Source organism: Glycine max, chromosome 2 (assembly GCF_000004515.6).
Source record: "Glycine max cultivar Williams 82 chromosome 2, Glycine_max_v4.0, whole genome shotgun sequence".
NCBI classification, from domain to species: Eukaryota; Viridiplantae; Streptophyta; class Magnoliopsida; order Fabales; family Fabaceae; genus Glycine; species Glycine max.
The window spans coordinates 40739156-40758330 of NC_016089.4; the positions used below are offsets into that span (position 1 = coordinate 40739156).

The following is a 19175-nucleotide window of genomic DNA, read 5'->3' on the forward strand; positions in this document are numbered from 1 at the left end:
ATGGATGGTGGACATTTCTTATTAAAAAAAAAACCTTGTGAATCCTGATTTTTAAGTTTGGATTCAATGCTGATTGCACTAAATATAAAATGTGTTTGTTTAAATTTATTTGTTGAAATAAATACTTATTTTAATAAAAATAAATAATTTTATATTTTTTAGCATGTTTGTCTAAACTAATTATGCTTAAAAAATAATTTTTTATTTATTTTAAAAAATAAATCATATCTAATTCTTAAAAACATAATTATATAAAAGTACTTGTCTTAAAATTGTTTTTTTAATCTAAACAAACTCATTGGTAGATAGATGCATGAAATAATCTAACTGGATTTGGTAAAGATTAATTGTTACGAATTTTGAGTATTTCCTTATAAATGAAAACTTTTCTTTTTTAAAAAATAGACAAATATAAAGCAACAGAAAGCATCAAATAGTTACGGTTAACTGAAGAATTTGTTTTACGATAAAATTAGTGGAGAATATTATGTAGTATGCTCGCATTCACAATAAAGTACAAATATTTAATAATATCAATCATTTATTTAGTAATTAATAATTATTATTTTTAATTTATAAGAGTGAAATCCTAAACAAGTTCTGATTCTATGAATGATAACGAACGGCGAAGATTGGATATATAAAAGTGAAGGAGGCGAGGGTAATCTGGGGATTATAATAAAAATACCGGGACCACCGTAACGAGTGACTCTTCTTCCTTCTTCTTCTTCTTCTTTTGTTTCTTTTTTTTTCTGCGTAGGCAAAGAGAGAGAGAGAAAAGCGTGAATCATGTCGGACGAAGAGCATCACTTCGATTCTCAGGCGGATGCGGGAGCGTCCAAGACGTATCCTCAGCAGGCTGGTACCATTCGCAAGAATGGCTACATCGTCATCAAATCCAGGCCTTGCAAGGTTTTCTAATCGTTTCCTTCGCTTTTTTCGATTATAACCGTTTTATTTTCGCGTGGATTCTCTGATTGTGATTTTCACTCGGCGATCTTATCTATTGCATCGAATACGAACTCCACTCACCGTTTTTCTGAGGAATTTCGATGTAGCGTCCATTGTTTGCCTAAGATTCGATGAGTTAGGTATTTCCTCAGATAGGCTTTGTTTGGTTCAAAAAAATAAATAAACCATAAAGAATTTGGATAGCATGAAAGTGATGGGAGAATAGTAGGTTTTTAGGTTGTTTTGTATAAAAAATAATTATGAAAGAAAGTTAACAGTTTCTTTTCTGTTGCTAAAAAGGAAGTAGAAAGTAGAAATAACGGAAAAGCTTGAAACATGAGATGAATTGTTTTGATTTGATCTCGTCATAGATGCAAATAGCGTGCAACTCACATGATTCACGTTATAGTGTTGTGGAGGAATAAAAAGTGAGAAGGTAAGAAAGAGTGATGAATGGATGGTGCTGATGAGGGTTTAACAAGAGATTTTTTTTGTGTGGAAATCTCACTATTGGTGTTTTATGGTGTGAGTCTACCATTTAGTGTGTGAGTCTATCATTATTGCTTTGCTTGACATTGTCCTTATGTTAAATAAAAAACATAAAATGTCAATTTTATAATGTCTAAAGATGGCTGTGGTGGTACCTTTACATTGTCCCACTCTCCTGGTGGCATGTTTTCTGAATATTTTTGTCGCGCACACAACAAGTATTCTTCCACAGGTATTATTGTATAATCACAAGTACAAGGACAAACCAACAATTTGTACCTTGTTATCAATTTGTTGATCCCTGTGAAGCACAATAAATTGCCGAGTTTGTTGCAGTTTCTCTTCTACACACACATGTAACAGATACTACTGAAATTTGTTACTTGACAATAATGAGTTAATGACAATCTATAGTTTTCGTACCCCATATTGGGTGTGTGTTTGGTACAATTATATTGTGGTCACACGGATACTACAAATGAGTTCATACATGGCACCCAGTTTTGTTGCTTAGTTGTTTCCTTGTTTGCTTTGTTGCTAAATATTACAACAAACTGCAATTTCCATCCTTTCAAAACTTGTATTTTCTTAAATATTTTTGCTACTTGAGTTGGAATATTATGATTTATGAACATTGTATTTATGTTATGATTTTAATATTTTATAGATTGTGTTGTTATTTTTCTATATGATAATATGCTGTAGTAACCATGCCTGGGTTCTAGAATATTTGTTGTATTCCCATACCTGTACTAGTACTGGAACTCATACATGTATCCATGAAACACAGATGACAAAATATTTTCAGTATTGCTCTGTTGTTTGTCTGTTATTGCCAACCTCACCTAATGGGATAGGATTTTTGTTGCCGTTGTATGCTATTTGTCTGTTATTATGATCTGAGACAATCAGTTAAGTAAACATATTTTTTTGCCTTGTTTGTTTGTCGATTTATCTTGACAGGTTGTAGAGGTCTCTACGTCAAAGACAGGCAAGCATGGACATGCAAAGTGTCACTTTGTTGCAATTGATATTTTTAATGGGAAAAAGCTTGAAGATATTGTTCCATCATCCCACAACTGTGATGTAATGCAATTCTGCATTCATCTATGTATGTAATATTTGCTTGTGATGCATTTCTCAGTCATAATTGCTCTTTTTGCAGGTTCCACATGTGAATCGCACTGACTATCAGCTTATTGATATCTCTGAAGACGGCTTTGTAAGTTTTCTTTTACTTCCAACACTGGAGGTGTCATGGAAGTCAATTATGTTGTGGTTTGTAAAATGAAAAGAGAAATTAATACTCAACTACATAGCTGAGGATACCATGTTCTAAAAACTGAGATTATCTTTTGTTGAAGGTTGCTTTAGAAGATAAAAATAGTCTTCTGGCACGCTTCCATAACATGGAGAAAGTCGAATATCTCCTATTGATTCTACTTTTCTTTTCTTTTTTTAATTTCTAACAAAAACCTTTACATTCAATTCAAGATAGTAATATTTGTTTGTTTTGTTTTCTCCTTTCGGGTTTATAATCCAAGATAAAATGGCATTGGGCGCACTTCCAACATGATATTTTTGTGAAGTTGACTAAATATAACTTGGTTTATTTAAACAAGTAAAACAATGCTATATTATAACTCTAACTGGTAGTGTAAAAGCAAGCATCCAGCAAGAAAAAAACAGTTAGATTATTGTGATTTTTCTGAGAGTAGCAAAGCATTCTTAACCAATTGGCGTGGGTTTCTTTTAGGTGAGTCTGTTGACTGATAATGGAAATACCAAGGATGATCTGAAGCTTCCTACTGATGAGGCATTGCTTGCTCAGGTGTCTTGTTGAAATCATTTTTAAAGTTCCTTTCCTTGTTTGATGTGTTTTATTTTTTATTTGTGGTTTTATGCCTCATATGAACTCTTCCCAGTTAATTGACTACTTGCTTGCTTGCTTTTGTATTTAGATTAAAGATGGATTTTCTGAAGGAAAAGATCTTGTGGTTTCTGTTATGTCTGCAATGGGAGAAGAACAGATCTGTTCACTGAAGGACATCGGTCCCAAAAATTAATATGATGCTATGGCTGTAGCTATAGCTGATAGCACGCTTTTTCTTCTTATGTTGCTAACAGGTAGTATATTCTCCGATACATGTGTGCAAAATAAACTTCATAAGATGGAAATTTGCCTGTGCTTGAAACTCAAATGCTTGGGATAGAAGAAATTGAGCTAAGTTTAGCTTTTGTCCATTAATTAAGGAACACAACGGTCTTGGGTGGATGAAATTCTCATAAACATCTCATATTATTTGTTTTTGTTGAGTTTAATATATAACCCTATTTGTTCTCTGCACTGAATAATACTGTACTGAATTTCTGAAACACGTGGTTAACCGGATATTGCCCAAAGATTTGATATGATGAATTTAGCCATCTTAATTTGGGATCAGATGGTAAAATTTTACGGCTTTAACTATAATATGAGGTGTTATTATATTCTTATATATTTTTACAGCATCTTCTTATTATTCATTTTTTTTTCATTACCTTTCTCATCTCATTTTTTTTTTCTCTCTTTTACTTATTTTTCTTAGAATTCTATGAGTTTAGGCCTAACTCAATTCCAAAAGCTAGCTCAAGGGGTGAGTGTTGTCCCTCACTTATATATTCTAACTTGGTTTTATTTTTAAACGATGTGGGACTTGAGTTTTTTTCAACACACCTCCTCACGTCCAACACTTCTTGGGCTTGGTGCCTGAACAACAATGGTAGGTGGTCCTTTTTTATTAATCTTGAACATGAGACTTGAGTTTTTTCCAACACATCTCCTCACGTCCAACACTTCTTGGACTTGGTGCGTGAGTAACAACGGTGGGTGACTTTTTGGATTAATCTTAAATAAGCTTTGATACCATCTTAGATTCTTAGAATATGAGTTTAAGTCTAATTCAATCTCAAAAGTTAGGAAGTTTTATTTTTAGCCGATATAAGACTTGAGTTTTTTCCAATAATTTTTCTTCTAATCGTAAAAGTTATTAAAAATAACACTTTTTTTCTCTTATTGTAGTATTTACATTATAAAAAATGAGTAAAAATATAATTTTTCTAATTTAGGTTGTGTCTACGATGCACTAGCTGCTAAAATGCTACACGGGTGCACAATTAGGATAGGTCCTTTACTTAACATATCCTTCTTCAAGAGGTGTCTTTGTAATTTGCCTCCTCTTTTCAACATCTAATTCTTCACAAATTTGTTGCAATTTCCATTTTTGGAAATGTTGCACCGTATGATTTGACAATTATGATCTTTTTAATCATAACTCCGACCAAAACAATGTAGCCAACGAAATTCATTCAGTTCCATACTTTCATTTCTTTTGAACGGCTAAAATATGTTGTATTTCCTATTCTAACACCTTGATGGCAGTAACCTGGTAATCCTCAAAATGTTAGACCATCTCCCAGCACTTGCAAAATTCTGTGATAGCACATACCTGGAACACCACGATTAGAAAACCACGTCATGCCTGGATCTCCAAATTTATTTGCCTTTTTTATTTTTTATTGTAAATTTTAGGAATAATATTTTATAGATTTTTATTTTACTTCATATAATTTACATAAAAAATAACAATCTTCTTGAAAACAAGGAGCCGAGTAAATATAATTATATACACCATTAAAAAATTGAACTTCAAAATTGTGACAATCCTACATACTATAGTTTCGAAGGTCATAGTCTTTCAACGAATGTATGACACAAAAAATCTTCCTCATTCTTCTCTGATCTAATTGCAGCATCATTATATACGGTGTGTTACACTTAAAACTATATTCACTATCTTTGCTTATTTTGAATCTCCTAAATTCAATTCCTTCATCTTTGGAGCTTAACTTGTTTGCTTTTCCCGTTGATACAGAACTAATATACGGTGTGTTTGATCTTTGATGACTCATGTGTGCCCTGTCAGGATTGTTAGTGGCTCATAATCTTCGATGACTAATTTGGAAGTGCTTAGTTCTGGGAATTGTTGGGGGGAATTTGTTATGCTCAAGATCTGCATTATTAGGTTGGCAATAACTATCAAGGTATAGGATGCTATAGTAAACAGCTTTGGAGTCTTTGGCTTTATAGTTAAATGATCTTTGGGTATGTAATCTTTCTAGAACAAATACCAACAAAAATGGACATCAGAAAAATAATATCAAAATGGCAAAGCCTATCACCAGTCAGAAAATAAATTTACCACGGGGGAGACTCAGTGAAACTGGCCTTCAATTTATTAAATAAATTTGCTTGTTTCTGTCTCCGGCATGTAGGCCTTAGTTCATTTGATTTGGCTGCTACACTGCTCATTATCCACTTGTGGGGTTGCACACAAGGATTTGTATGCAATGCAGCAGCCACTATTGGATGGATTCTGTCTCATAGTAGCTTTTGTCACACACGCCACTATTGCCAACAGTAATATTTATCCAAAAAACCATGGCACACCTCTACTAATTAACGTACGTATGGTCCCCATTTTGTTCACAGCTTATCACAATATATATTTTTGTTCAATCTTTGTCCTTCCTCGCATCGCAATCTATAAACCAAATTGCGTCGTTTTTAATCCCTTGCTGCTGGCATCACCACTTTGCACTACTATCTTATCCTCTACCTGCCTTCTGTCAACTACCGCATCACCCACCAAATATAGATAGATGCCAGTTCATAAAACTTTGTTCACCAAACAAGCTACTACGAGAAATAAGAACAACGTCCAAATATCCACAGGATTAAGTCTAGCAGAAGTGACTGACTTGTGATGAATCGAAATTTGAATTTTCGTTAAAGATATGTCTACATTTAGTGTCTGTTCTTGTATGAAACAAAAGTTCAAATAAATAAATTAATAAGAATTTTGTTTTAAGCCCCCAACTACAATTGCAAATAAAAATTTTCATTAATTACTCTTGGAATTCAAGTATTTAGTTTTATGTCTTAACCCATTATAGCTTGTTTGGATTTACATCCACACAACTCAATCGTGAATCACAAAGCAACTTTTGATTGCTTTTGGTGCATCTTGACATGAAAATTTGATTAAATATGGATCACGAATGTTCATTCAAACACACACTTAGTATGTTTGGATTGCATCATTTTTGTTAAAAAAGTTGCATCCATTTTACATTTTGATGTAAACAATAATATTAACTTTGGTTGTCCACATTGATCGGTTGCTTACTCAAGTTGTCGTCCATGGACGTGGAATCTAATAGGTGTTTTGTGTTTTTGGGGACACCTAAAAACATGTGTAGAACTACAAAATGGCATGATATAAAGCAATTTGACATGAAATGTGTATAGTTTAAGGCAAATACTAACTAGTGTTTTAAGGAAATTGGTTAAGGAACTTAAAATATAAATAGTTTTATTGAGAGGAAGAAAACTATATTGTCTGTAATTTTTTTAACGTTCTCTTATGATTTGTATAATAAATATATTTTCTTTTTAATTTTTTAACCAATGTTTAAAAGACACTCATTAGTAAGACCCATAATTTAATGGAAAAACAAACACACACTAAATAGATTTTTAGTCGTCACTCAGAACCAATGGTTTAGAAAATATTTTATTTAACAACTCATGCATGGAAAATGTTCCATATGTGGATCACTATTCAAATGGGGCACTTTATATACAATAGAGGAGAATATCTTGAACTTATCTGAACAAGTTAGCAAACAAGTATTAGAATTTTGTGTAAGTGTGTGTGCTCGCATTAAGATAAAAAGTTAATTCCTTTTAAGGTGATGAGATCACTAAAGTAAGTTATATAGTTTTTCTCTTAAACAAAATTTTATTGTACACGCAATCATCAATCAATTATAATTATAAGACTTAACTATTTATTAATTATATCGTACTCAATTAAAATTTGAAAGTTGTAAGAATTAATGCAAAAAGGCATTATAATTTAAAAAAAAAACGCAAAAGGGGTATACTTTAAGAGAAGCAAATTGTGTGTAAAAAAGACGAGAAATTTGGTTTCCTTTTTACCAGCATTTATGACTTTCTATTCATCAGATTGAACTTAGCTGCAATGATATGAACAATTTAATCATGATAGTACCAAAAAGAAAAGGATTTAAAAGATTCCCTCGGTGAATACCGCTGGTGGGGAAGAATTGGGACCATTTTAAAGGGAGAAGCGATGCAGCTTAGGATAGTTTTAACGGCTGAAATTTTAACTTTAAAATTTGTTATACATGTGAACATATCTTATCACAATTTTTAATACTACTAATAATTTCCAATTAGGAATTGTAACTATTTTTAAAATTCTATATTTTTTACTTTAAAATACTCAAATGCTAAACGTTAATAATAAGGGGATATATGAACTCAATCATTTAGGCAGGTCTTAATGAAAATCCAATTTGCTCTACAGGCTATAATTATCAACTAATTATGATGGACAAGAAAGCTTTTTTGCCTCTCCATAAGGTTCACACTTAAAAGAATAAAACAATCTCGAGCTGATATAATAGTACTTTGGTGAATGATCCTACATGTTAGTGTTTTGGAGGACTTCCAAGTTAGTGCCACCTACCATACTAAACAACATTTAGAACCTCTTCGTTTTGTGCTTCAAGACTTCTTACTTCTTAGTCATCATCGCAGCCTGCAGCAAGTTTTACCATTCAAAGCACCCTCTCAACTCAAATTCACCACTCCTTGTCCACCCTCACCATTCCATAAAGTAGATCGAGGTGGTGGGATAAACAACATATAGTCATGAGAAAATGAAGAAGATAAAAAAGTATTCAACCATTGTAGCAATTTTGATTTTGTTGTTTAATAAAGTGGAGCCTCAATAAAGCACTAAGAATGTATATTTCTATAACCTTTTTATATTAACCTCTTAATATATCTATCATTTTAAAATATTATTTTTTATATATTAAAAAACATGTATCTTTTTAAAAATGTGTATATATAACGTTAATTTTTATATATCAACGAAATATTAAATCATTTTAAAAAAATTAAGATTTTATAAATAAAATTTATACAATCAACTTTTCTTATCTGACTACATATTTTACAAAATAATTATCTAATGAACAATGATTACATTATGGAAAATAATATTGAATTAAATCAATTTAAAAATAAAAAAAGCCTTATAATAGTTAGTCTCACAGTCAAAGGCATGCCAATAAAAAAAAAATCTTAAAAAGCTAAAAATATATACTAAGTGATCCATTCATCAATCAAAGCTAAAAATGGAGTAATTGAGTTGGTTAGTGGAAGTGTTCAGCGGATGATAATCAATAATCATGGCTTTGTTTACTGTTCATTGTACTGTGTTTGCATCATTGGTGTACGGGTTGAGAAATTTATCTGAATTCAACAAATACATGATTTAAGAGATGTATTTTTTATAAGCTTAGGTCAAACTAATTAATGCTGCTCTGGACGGGAGCACAATCTGAAACCAACCTATCTAGCTATCTTGTGAATGATAAAAAACCACTTTAACAGAAATTCAACCAATTGTTGAACAGAAATTCTAATGTTCTTTTTCACAACGTTATCCCATTACTTCGTCCGTCCAAAAATATTAAATATATACACATATTCAAAAATTTATCATACAGACATTTTATCTTAGATGATTTTATACAAACATTTATCTATACTAATTTATCATTGTGTTAACTTCGACATGAATATATGTCATTTAGTTTTTTTTTTATTGAGATATATGTCATTTAATTTGTTTACGAAAACGCAAACATTTTGAAATTCAAATTGTAGTTATCTCGAACATTTAGTTATATTGTATTTTTTTATTAATGAATAAATTCGTATCTAATTGATAATATTATTTTTCTATAAATTTATTTAGCTGAAAGTAAGATATTTTTATAATTGAATATCATAAGATTAATTTGAACATTTAATGTAATTCCATATTAAAGACTTTAGACTTAAACTGTAAATTCTTGATTAAGTTTAAATAATCTCAAGCTAGTTAATCTAAGTGTTGTAGTTTGCGATAGATTGATAATACTTGCATTATTCAGTCCTTTTAATAACGGAAGTTACATAACCTTATGCTTGTGATTTCTTTTCTCTCGTTATTTGCTCGTGGTGTGGATGCCACTTTTCCTTCTATTTAATCTTTTTACATTATACTTCCATTATTATATAATTAAATAGTGAAATACAACTATATGTCTTAAGATATAATATATTTAGGTTAGATTCGTCATCAACTTTCACATGCACCTGAGCTAAGGAACTTTATTGACTTGGTCAGTACTACTAATCCTATGATAGAATATATTATATTCGTACCCAATCCTGATTTATGTCAAATCTAGCATTGAAGTGGACTATAATTGGAGGAACCAACTTCAAACACAATGGTTTTATTTTATAAGTATCTTATCTATTAATTTAACTAAAAAAGTTGATCAGCAAAAAAAAATATTATTAAACAAAAATACATATTAGAAAATATTTATTTCAATCTAAAAATATTAAATATTCTTTAGTAATTTTTAACGTAATACTGGTTAACAAAATATACTATTATTAAACCTTTGAAAATAAAGAAAGGTAGAGAAGTGTCCACATTGGATTCAAGGGTCATTAATGGTCCAAAAAGCAAAAGCAAAAGAAAAGGACTTAGTCAAAGAATCGGGAACATTAGATTAGAGCATTGACGGCGTTAACGCAACCCCTAATTCAATAGCGCTACTAACGCACGGCGTGTGTTAACTTCCGTCAGAGCAGAAGAGAAAGAAAATGAATTACTAGGATGTTCTCCTTATTAGTTCTGAGTTCTGATTATATTAAAAGAGAAAAAAAAACATACAAAAAGACGTAAAATATTTATAAAAAGATTTTTTTGTTAATTACATAAGTTTAATTAATAACACAGGAGAATGCAAAATATGAAGCAAAGATGTCATGATATAGGAACGTATTATAATGTTTTATAATATATATTAAATAAAAATAATTTTACATAAGTAGAATAATCTTCATAAACGATTTATTAGAATGCTAATTAAAATATACTCCTTTACGTTTCACTAAATATTTTAATTTACTTTAAAATAATTATTACATGTGTTCTTAATAAATAATCGTAGTATTATTTTTTACGAGGTTATTTATTGTGAATTCAAAAAATATAGAAAAAAATCACTAAATATATTCTATAAAATACTATAAATTATTTAAGGAGCCTAATTACACTGACAATTAATTAAAAATATTTTTTAATATAATCCTTAAAATAATTTCCATAAAAACAAATAAATTTGTAATCGAATAAAAATATATAATTTTGTTACATATTAGCACATATTATATACTATTTTTTGTATAAATTAATTTATTTAAAGGAAATATTAAATAAATTTACGTTTTCCATTATAACCATATAAGATACCGTAAAAAAATTAGACCAAAAAAGAGTATTAATTAAGAAAATTAATAAATACAAAATTATCAAAAGTCAAAACAAGATTACATTATAAATTATAAAATTACTGTATGTTATTAAAAGAACTGCTTATTAAAAATATTATCAAAGTATAACTTTTAATATGATCATTCTAAATAAGTAAAAATATGATATATGATCATTTATAATTGAATAAAAAAATATGTAAAAATATTGTAGATGCATTTCAATCAAATTTTATTATATATTTAAATAAACAATATAAAAATTAATAATGTAAAGTAATTATATTCAATTTTTATAAATATAAAAAATAAATAATTTAAAAGATATATTTACAGTGTAAAATAAAAAAAATTATTGTTTGCATGACTAAATAATTATTGTAGAAGTAATCAAATTTATAATGTATGATGATGATTTGTGATTAGTTAATTTATATTTGTTGGTGCATCATCAAATTCTCAAAAATAAATTATAATTATTATTTTCCAATAAATATGTTTTTTTAATGATTTGATTAAAAAAATTGTTTCTAGAGAAATACAATTAATGTTACTATGGTTCTTAATAAAAATAAATAAATTTAAATTCACTAGTACACTATAAGAAACTACTTAGTTTGAAGAAATGCGAACACTGATTTAACTATTGGCCTTAGGAAAAGAGGCACCTGAGTCAATGCTGGTCAGAGACACACACCCCTCCCCAGCAAACTCTCACACACTCACACACAAACGCTGGCGTTTCGCCAAATCCCAAACGTTTCTCCTTTGGACACCATAAAAAGCACAGCCTCTCCAAACCTTCACCCTCTCTCTCCCTGCGCTACTGCGCCATGGACCAGCGCCATGGACCCCAACCTCTCCCAGAGTCAGACACCATAGGAAACGATTCTCACCCAAAAACGCAACTCACCAAGGAAACAGAACGAGTTGTGGAATCGCTGTCCGACGCCGAGTCGCGGCACCGCGAGTTACGGAGCTCCGACAAACCTTGTTCGGACTCCAATTTAGAAACCCTAGGCGCTGGTGTTACCTCTTCGGTTGAAACCCTTGCTGTGCAGCATCGGAGTGACGGTATTTATTTGGTTCAGTGTGTCTCCTTATATATATATATATATATATATATATATATATATATATATATGAAAATGAATATTTATTTTTTAAGTGAATTGTGTGTTGTTGATGTGACAGATTTGCAAGGGAGCTCTACTGCTCCGAATTCGGGTGGCAAAGCCGAAAGTAAGGTCAGAGGGCATTTGTCTTAGAATATATAATTGAATTTAATTATTTTGAATGGGATTTTAAATCTTGTTAAAGGGTTTCTATTAGCTCTGCTCTGATTAGGGGTTTTAGTATGTAGTGTGAGTGTAACCCGTTTAAAAAGTTTTGCTTAGTTTGCTTGTTCACTAGATATTTGTATCTCTGTTTTAAAGCACTTTGTGTTTTTGAGGGGAGTGTTTATTATAACTGAAATCTGAACTGCTTGAAAGGTAGATTGAAGTGTGGGTGTTCCTCTATTTTCTTTCTTTCACCTTCCTCTTTGTTTTATAGGTCTTCTAGATGATGATGGTCAGGTTAGTTTTGAATGAGTACAGATTTGGAATTAGAATGATTGCTTGCTTTTTACAATAAATCGTTCCAAATTGGGGTTTGAATTTATGAAACTTATTCTAGTCAAGACTTCTCAGGCCTCCTGATTCCACTTTTTATCCCATTAAAAAGTAGATGCTTAGAGGCTTCAACTTAAAAGAGTTCAGACCTGCTGTTCAAAGTATAATGATAATGCATACCATAGAAGGAGCTTGAAACATAAAAATATATGATTGCTTGATGCTTGTCAAGATTCTTAGAATACTTTTCCTATCTCTGTGGTTTACACTTCATTTTAACATCGATATCTAATGTACTTAGGAAATGTCTATCTGATGGTGCATTTAGTACTAAAAAATCTACTGTCACAAACCAGTAGAGATAGAGGGTCCATTTGATTCACTAAATTTTAAACAACTGGACAGTGCAAAAGCATTTGTCCCATGTTTGTTTTAAATGATAATTGGAGAACAGGACTGGACAAAAGTTTACAAATTTATAACTTACTCCCACGGGACAACTTTTTGTCCAGTGGCTAATAAATAGAAATCTCACAATTATCCTTCTCTCTCCCCTCTCACTTTCACACGTGCACACTCCACTTTGTAACAGTGATATTCGTGCGTGGTCTCTTTCACACGTTCAAGTTCCATTTATATCATGACAATAAATACAACTTGACCTTACTCAACAAATACCCAAGTGCCATGGAGGCCTGATGATTAAGCATGAAGTATCAATAGAAAAAAACTGAAAGGAGAAATTTTTTGTTGTAAAATAATTATGTGTCAATTCCGTCCAAAAATCTGATGTTTTGGAAATAAAATTAATTAGATCAGTGAAATGATGAAAAAGAAGGGGCTTTGAAGAAATGAAGCGAAAGGTGTTTGGCGGATCTCTTCAACTTTGTGTTGGAAACAGCGCTGGAGATCACAAACTGGCAAGACTCAAACTCGGGGGGGGGGGGGGGGGGGGGTGGCAAATTGGTGGATTTGCACTATGACAAGCCCACGAGGTCCAAGCTCATGCATGCTACACTTCCATCTCTTACTAGCCACTTTGAAAGTTCATATCATAAGTTGATATATAAACTAGTGAGCCATGGCTATCCTAGGCAATGGGGAACTTTGCCTTTTGTAATACCCAAAATTACAACACTTCATCCTTTTGTTTGTTCTGTTTTCTGGTGTCGTAATCTCCATGGTTGTTGAAATCTGATTTTGGTCCTGCAAATAATTTATGGAAACATAGTGAGGTCAATAAAGGGCTATAGGTAGAGATCGTTGAGATCTGATTTTGATCCCGCATATTCTGATTTAATAAGTCTGTAATAATTATTATTAAAAAAGATATTTTGGTAAAAATAATGTTTATTTTATTTGTGATGTTCATTGTCCGTCAAACATAATCCTGGACAAAAAGTTGTTCTGTTACTTGATTACTTGTACTGTGTTGTACCTCAACACGTATCAAACACACCCATAAACCGAGATTCTCAAGCTTATGTCTAACTTTGAGCTTTTGGGAGAATTGATCCTTGACGTGCTATTAAAGCCTGCAGGACCAGGAGTTTGTCTGTGATGACCCATTTTTTCACAATTAAGTTGCATTTTAGTATGACTACCAGGTATGGTGGACGGTGGACCCATGTTTTGTATGGCTTGTGTATGAGGGGTTACTGGGGTGTTTGATAAGCAGGGCTTCACTCAACCAAGGGATTTTTTTGTTTTTTTGGGGGTGTGGACTTGGTCCTTGGCAAGAACCAGTAAGCTTGATTTTTGGAATTTGGCTTCCCATCCCAATTCAGCCAGGAGCATCGATGATGGGTCCAGAGTTGCATTTTGGTTTGTGTATCAATGTACAAGCATATGAACAGTTTAGATTATGCAATCTGGTATGAAAGTGCAACACAAAACTAATTTCCTTAAAATTGATAGTAAAAATTAACATCTTTTGTTCGAATTAAGCATCAGAAAGTTGCATGTTCTGTACATCCCCAATATTTTTGGCTTCTTTTGCACTAAAGTAGATCATTTCATGCTCAGGAGACAGTTGAATCTCCTGAAAAGGAAACTATTGAAAGAGGAGCAGTGCAGCCACTCCAAACTCAGACAGAAAATCGGCTTCAGGTGTCTGTGTGTTCAATTCCATTGTCTGATCTATCACCAACTTCTGTTACACAATCTTTATCAATTGTTTCTAGTCCAACCGTACAAAAACAGAAAATATCTACTCCAAAGGTCAATAACACACATGTGCCAGAAGTAGATAGGAAAAATCCTTCTGGTCGCAAAACGTTATCTGCTGTTTCTGTTGCAAGGACATCAGCATCTGACGGATACAACTGGCGGAAGTATGGTCAGAAGCAAGTGAAGAGTCCTACAGGTTCTCGAAGCTATTACAGGTGTACTCATTCAGACTGTTGTGCTAAGAAGATTGAATGCTGTGATGATTCAGGTCATGTGATAGAGATTGTTTATAAAAGTGAGCACAGTCATGATCCTCCGCGGAAGACTAATTCCATTAGGGAAAATAAGTTTCTGTCTTCCAGTGAACCTATTGTAGAAAACAGTGTACCGGAGCAGCCTGTCAGAGTTCTGAAGGATGCTGATCCATCCATTTCTTCAAAAGAATCTCTACAAGAAGCACCCTGCAGCAATGATAAGAAACGACAAAATACATCTAATATCAGTGGTAATGATAAAGTTATTTTGAAAGAGGAACATGTAAATGAGCCAGAGCCGAAAAAAAGGCAAGTTTGCATATGAACTCATACTTTATGGAAAAAAATTTAGACAATAAACCCATTTTATTGTGGCAGGCTATAATACTTAATGTTCTTTCCTTTAATTTGATAATCAGAATGAAGAAAGGTGACTTAACAGAAATGGATTCTCCAGTAAAACCTGGAAAAAAGCCCAAGTTCGTTGTACATGCAGCAGGGGATGTGGGGATATCTGGTGATGGTTACCGATGGCGCAAGTATGGGCAGAAAATGGTGAAAGGAAATCCACATCCCAGGTGCGTGCCTCTTTACTGCTTACTTTCTGTTTTCTTTTTTTTTTAATTTTTCCAGTCCTTAACATGTTTTTCATATTTTTGCCTTGACAAATTAGTATCCTTACACATTGTTGGTGAAAATCAAGTTGTAATTAGATTTAATCGGTGTCAAATTAAAAAAATAAACTGATAAAATTGTAGAATCTGATAAGAAATTACATGTTGGTTTATTTGCTTGTAAGCAGTTCAAAGACAATGATGCAATGGCAAATACATTATTTCTAGCTAGTGCCCTTTCTTTTTAACATTTGCTAGTTTTTAAAAATAATGCCCCTATATATATTATTATTAATTTCCCTTTTTCCATGGGAGTGCTAATTACTGAGTTTCATTAATAATTTCTTATTGTGTAGGTTTAAACTTGAACAAAAAACTCATAGTTGTATTTAGTGACCCAGGATAAAGGCAGTTGTATTCTGTGCATGTTTGTATTAGCCTAGTTTTTGTTTAGAATAACAGAATAAGAAAGTTGCTTAGAGATCTTTTAGATAGAAGTTATTTTTGTGGAAAATTAAGCCAAAACAAACATGGACTGAGTGTCAAATTAATAAATGAAACAGTTTCCAAAAATTATTATATCTAAAGCTGATGAATTGTGTTAAACTGAGAGTCTGTTTGGTAGAGAAGATGGAAATAGAAGGGAGATTTTTTAATTAAAGTAGAGTGTAGGAGGTGTGGGTCCCACATAATTTTCCCTCTATTTTCTCCTCACCCATCCTATTTCTCTCCTACCAAACACACCATGAGACTTGTCTATCCCTTTCTTATGTTCCAAGAAATGCTGCATTCATCATGGTAGCATGTATTATTTAAAACTGAATTATTGGTTCTTCAAGAGAATATATATGGACTCTTGTTTATCAGTAATATCATTTCAGACTACCATATTTCTGTTGGTTCTCCGTTCGCTAAAGAAACCAAAGCTCATAATATGTAATAACTAATAACTGGAATTGCTGTTATCTTCAGTGTTCAGTTGCAAGTTGTTGACAGAAAAATGTGTACATGGATAAAAGAAAACTGCATAAAGTGTCTAAATTAAAGATAACGTGAATTTGCTGATATATGTTAGAGGAGCTCTTTTGTGATCATTGGCACAAGTTTTGTTTGGAAATTGCATGTTGTTAGTCATTTACATAAATGTAGGTCTTGTTTTTAGGCGTACTGCCATATAACATAGTAAAACCAATTGTCAGAAATTCTAAATTAGTTGAATTTTATTGTATTGTTGTTGTACATCTTTTGAGTGTGGACTGTGGACTACATTATAGCAGAATTAACTTTTAGGTGGATTTTCCCCAAAATAAAATGTATTGGTGGATTTATCCAAAAAAAAAAGTAATGATTGGGTTTGTTAAAAAAAAATAAAATTGGGAGTCTGTATTTTCCCATCTGTCATGGAATCAAACCTTTGATCACTTGTAAATAGTAAGTCAAAGTATGAGACTATGAGCCAAATACTGATTTTTTTCCCTTCATGAAGAATATCTTTAACAGCCAATCAGTCATTCTGGAAATTTTATTAACAGCTATGGTGAGATATTGGCAAAGTCTATTTATGAAGTTAGGTGTTTCTATCTGTATCTCCTATTAAGTCTGGGAATCTTACCTAACTTGGTCTGGAGTTTCAGACATTATGTATTGTGTTTTAGATGCATATTCTTCTCTCCTTGGTGCAACAAGTAATGAAAGAAGCATCTTATTTACATAGCTTAATGTATTTTCACTGGATTTTCTGTGCTCAAAATCAACAAGTGTCAGTAACTGGGACATACATGTGCATTTTATAGTCCAAAAACCATTTGGATGCAAATATTCTCTTAATTTTATTAATTCTTTTTATTTTTTAGTTTTTGCATACTTAGTTTGGGTTTGCATCATTTGCACTACGAATAACTATCGGTACATTCCTTCCAAATCAGGGAGGATGAGATTTCTTATCTTCTAAAGCAAAGATGTGTAGGTGGTGGTGTCGTCCTTTTGCTTCCTTGCTATGCTGAGAAGAGCTCTACTTTGTCTGGGCAAAATGGCAAGAACAGGTGTCCAAGTGATGAAGCAGCAATTCTGTAAAATAAAATTTGCTAGCCATTAGGGCTTGTTTGAAATTGTTTTTCTAATTTATTTTTAAAATTTGTTTTTGTCCTTGATTTCAAAACTTGCTTAGGTCCTTTTGGAATAAATTTTTCAAATAATAGACTGAAAAAATAATTTGGATGAACAATTTCTAAAGTATTTCTTTAAAAAAAAATTGTGCAGAATAACTTTGTAACGTTCATCTCCTAAAATCTTCATTACTTAGGTCCTTTTGAAATAATTTTTTAAAATAATAGACTGAAAAAATTGTTTGGATGAACAATTTCTGAAGTGTTTCTTAAAAAAGAACTGTGAAGAATAACTTTGTAACATTCATCTCCTAAAATCTTCGCCCCAGCATGCCTACACCACTGGAACTGTGATGCTAGGCGCTGGCAGTTTGTCAGTGAGACTATGGTGGTGGTGCCATTGAAATGATGGTTGCAAGCTGGGGTGCATCCTCATGATTGAAAGTGACTGACATGAAATATAGGGTGAGTCATCATTGTTGTATGGAGAAATCCCAACCATTGAGAGCTCTGCAACTTACTCCAAGGGAAAAAAACATGTCAGCAGACATACTTGCGGAGAAGAGAAACACTCTTGGGAGAAGGAAGAGATTATGAATGCATGTTTTTTTACGTTCCACAAGTTTACCATTTTTTATAATGATACGACAATACAAATCACTTCTTTTAAAATTAAACAAAAACAATCAGATTGTTCTGGTGTTTTCCTTAGGAACAAGGAGCTAGTTTTAAAATATCCAAATAAAAGAAGTCAAACTTATTTTTCTGCTTGTTATTAGTTTTTTTCTGAAACAGTAACCAAACAGCTGCCCCCCTCCCCCCTCTTCTATATGGGATGTTGGCCTCCCCGTTTTTTGTTTTTTTTTAGTTTGGCCGTTGAAATTGTAATATATTTCTTTTCTTCTGATCAACTCATGAATTTTTCAGGAACTACTACAGATGCACTTCTGCTGGATGTCCTGTCAGAAAGCACATTGAGACCGCAGTAGATAACTCAGATGCCGTCATCATAACATACAAGGGTGTACATGACCATGACATGCCAGTCCCCAAGAAACGACATGGGCCACCAAGTGCTCCTCTTGTGGCTGCTGCAGCACCTGCCTCCATGAACAGTTTGCAGGTGAAGAAACCTGACTCCCCACAAAACAAGAAAATTTCTACTCAATGGTCAGTGGACACCGAAGGAGAACTGACCGGGGAAGCGCTAGAGCTTGGAGGTGAGAAAGCAATGGAGTCAGCTCGAACACTTCTGAGCATAGGTTTTGAAATTAAGCCTTGCTAAATTAATTGGCAGGTCTCTTGTAATTTCATTGCTCCCCATGTTTATCCTTTCTTGTTATTGTTTTTCTTCCCCCACGTAGGTTTGTAGTGGAACAGTTCGTGTGTATTTGCTAGTACACCGGTTCAACTTGTCTGAAACAGTTTGCTAGTAGTGGAACAGATATAGAATTGATTGGCATCATTTTATTCTCACGGTCATGGAGGCTAGCACGGCATTTTGG

The 19175-nt window shown here is 32.4% G+C and overlaps 2 protein-coding genes across 2 annotated transcripts; both read left to right on the forward strand.

Annotated features, from left to right (window-relative positions):
- Positions 1-754: 754 nt before the first annotated feature.
- On the forward strand, positions 755-3687 carry LOC100305510 (uncharacterized). Its single transcript, NM_001249466.2, is given in 5 exon segments — positions 755-912; positions 2404-2526; positions 2606-2662; positions 3197-3271; positions 3402-3687. Coding segments are annotated over 5 exon segments (483 nt in total). The 5' UTR covers positions 755-789; the 3' UTR covers positions 3507-3687.
- Positions 3688-11748: 8061 nt separating this feature from the next.
- Positions 11749-18955, forward strand: LOC100782194 (probable WRKY transcription factor 32). The gene is made up of 5 exons (NM_001317552.1): positions 11749-11989; positions 12110-12162; positions 14554-15260; positions 15371-15529; positions 18598-18955. Exons 1-5 carry the CDS (start codon positions 11749-11751, stop codon positions 18953-18955), a joined length of 1518 nt encoding a protein of 505 aa, NP_001304481.1.
- The last annotated feature ends 220 nt before the right edge of the window (positions 18956-19175 follow it).

Excerpts from the sequence above, each read along its gene's own strand:
- LOC100782194 (NM_001317552.1), top strand. The coding sequence starts at position 11,749 with ATGGACCAGCGCCATGGACCCCAACCTCTCCCAGAGTCAGACACCATA. Across the intron at positions 15,261-15,370 it reads GAGCCAGAGCCGAAAAAAAG|AATGAAGAAAGGTGACTTAA; the intron begins GCAAGTTTGCAT and ends TTTGATAATCAG. Across the intron at positions 15,530-18,597 it reads AAAGGAAATCCACATCCCAG|GAACTACTACAGATGCACTT; the intron begins GTGCGTGCCTCT and ends TGAATTTTTCAG.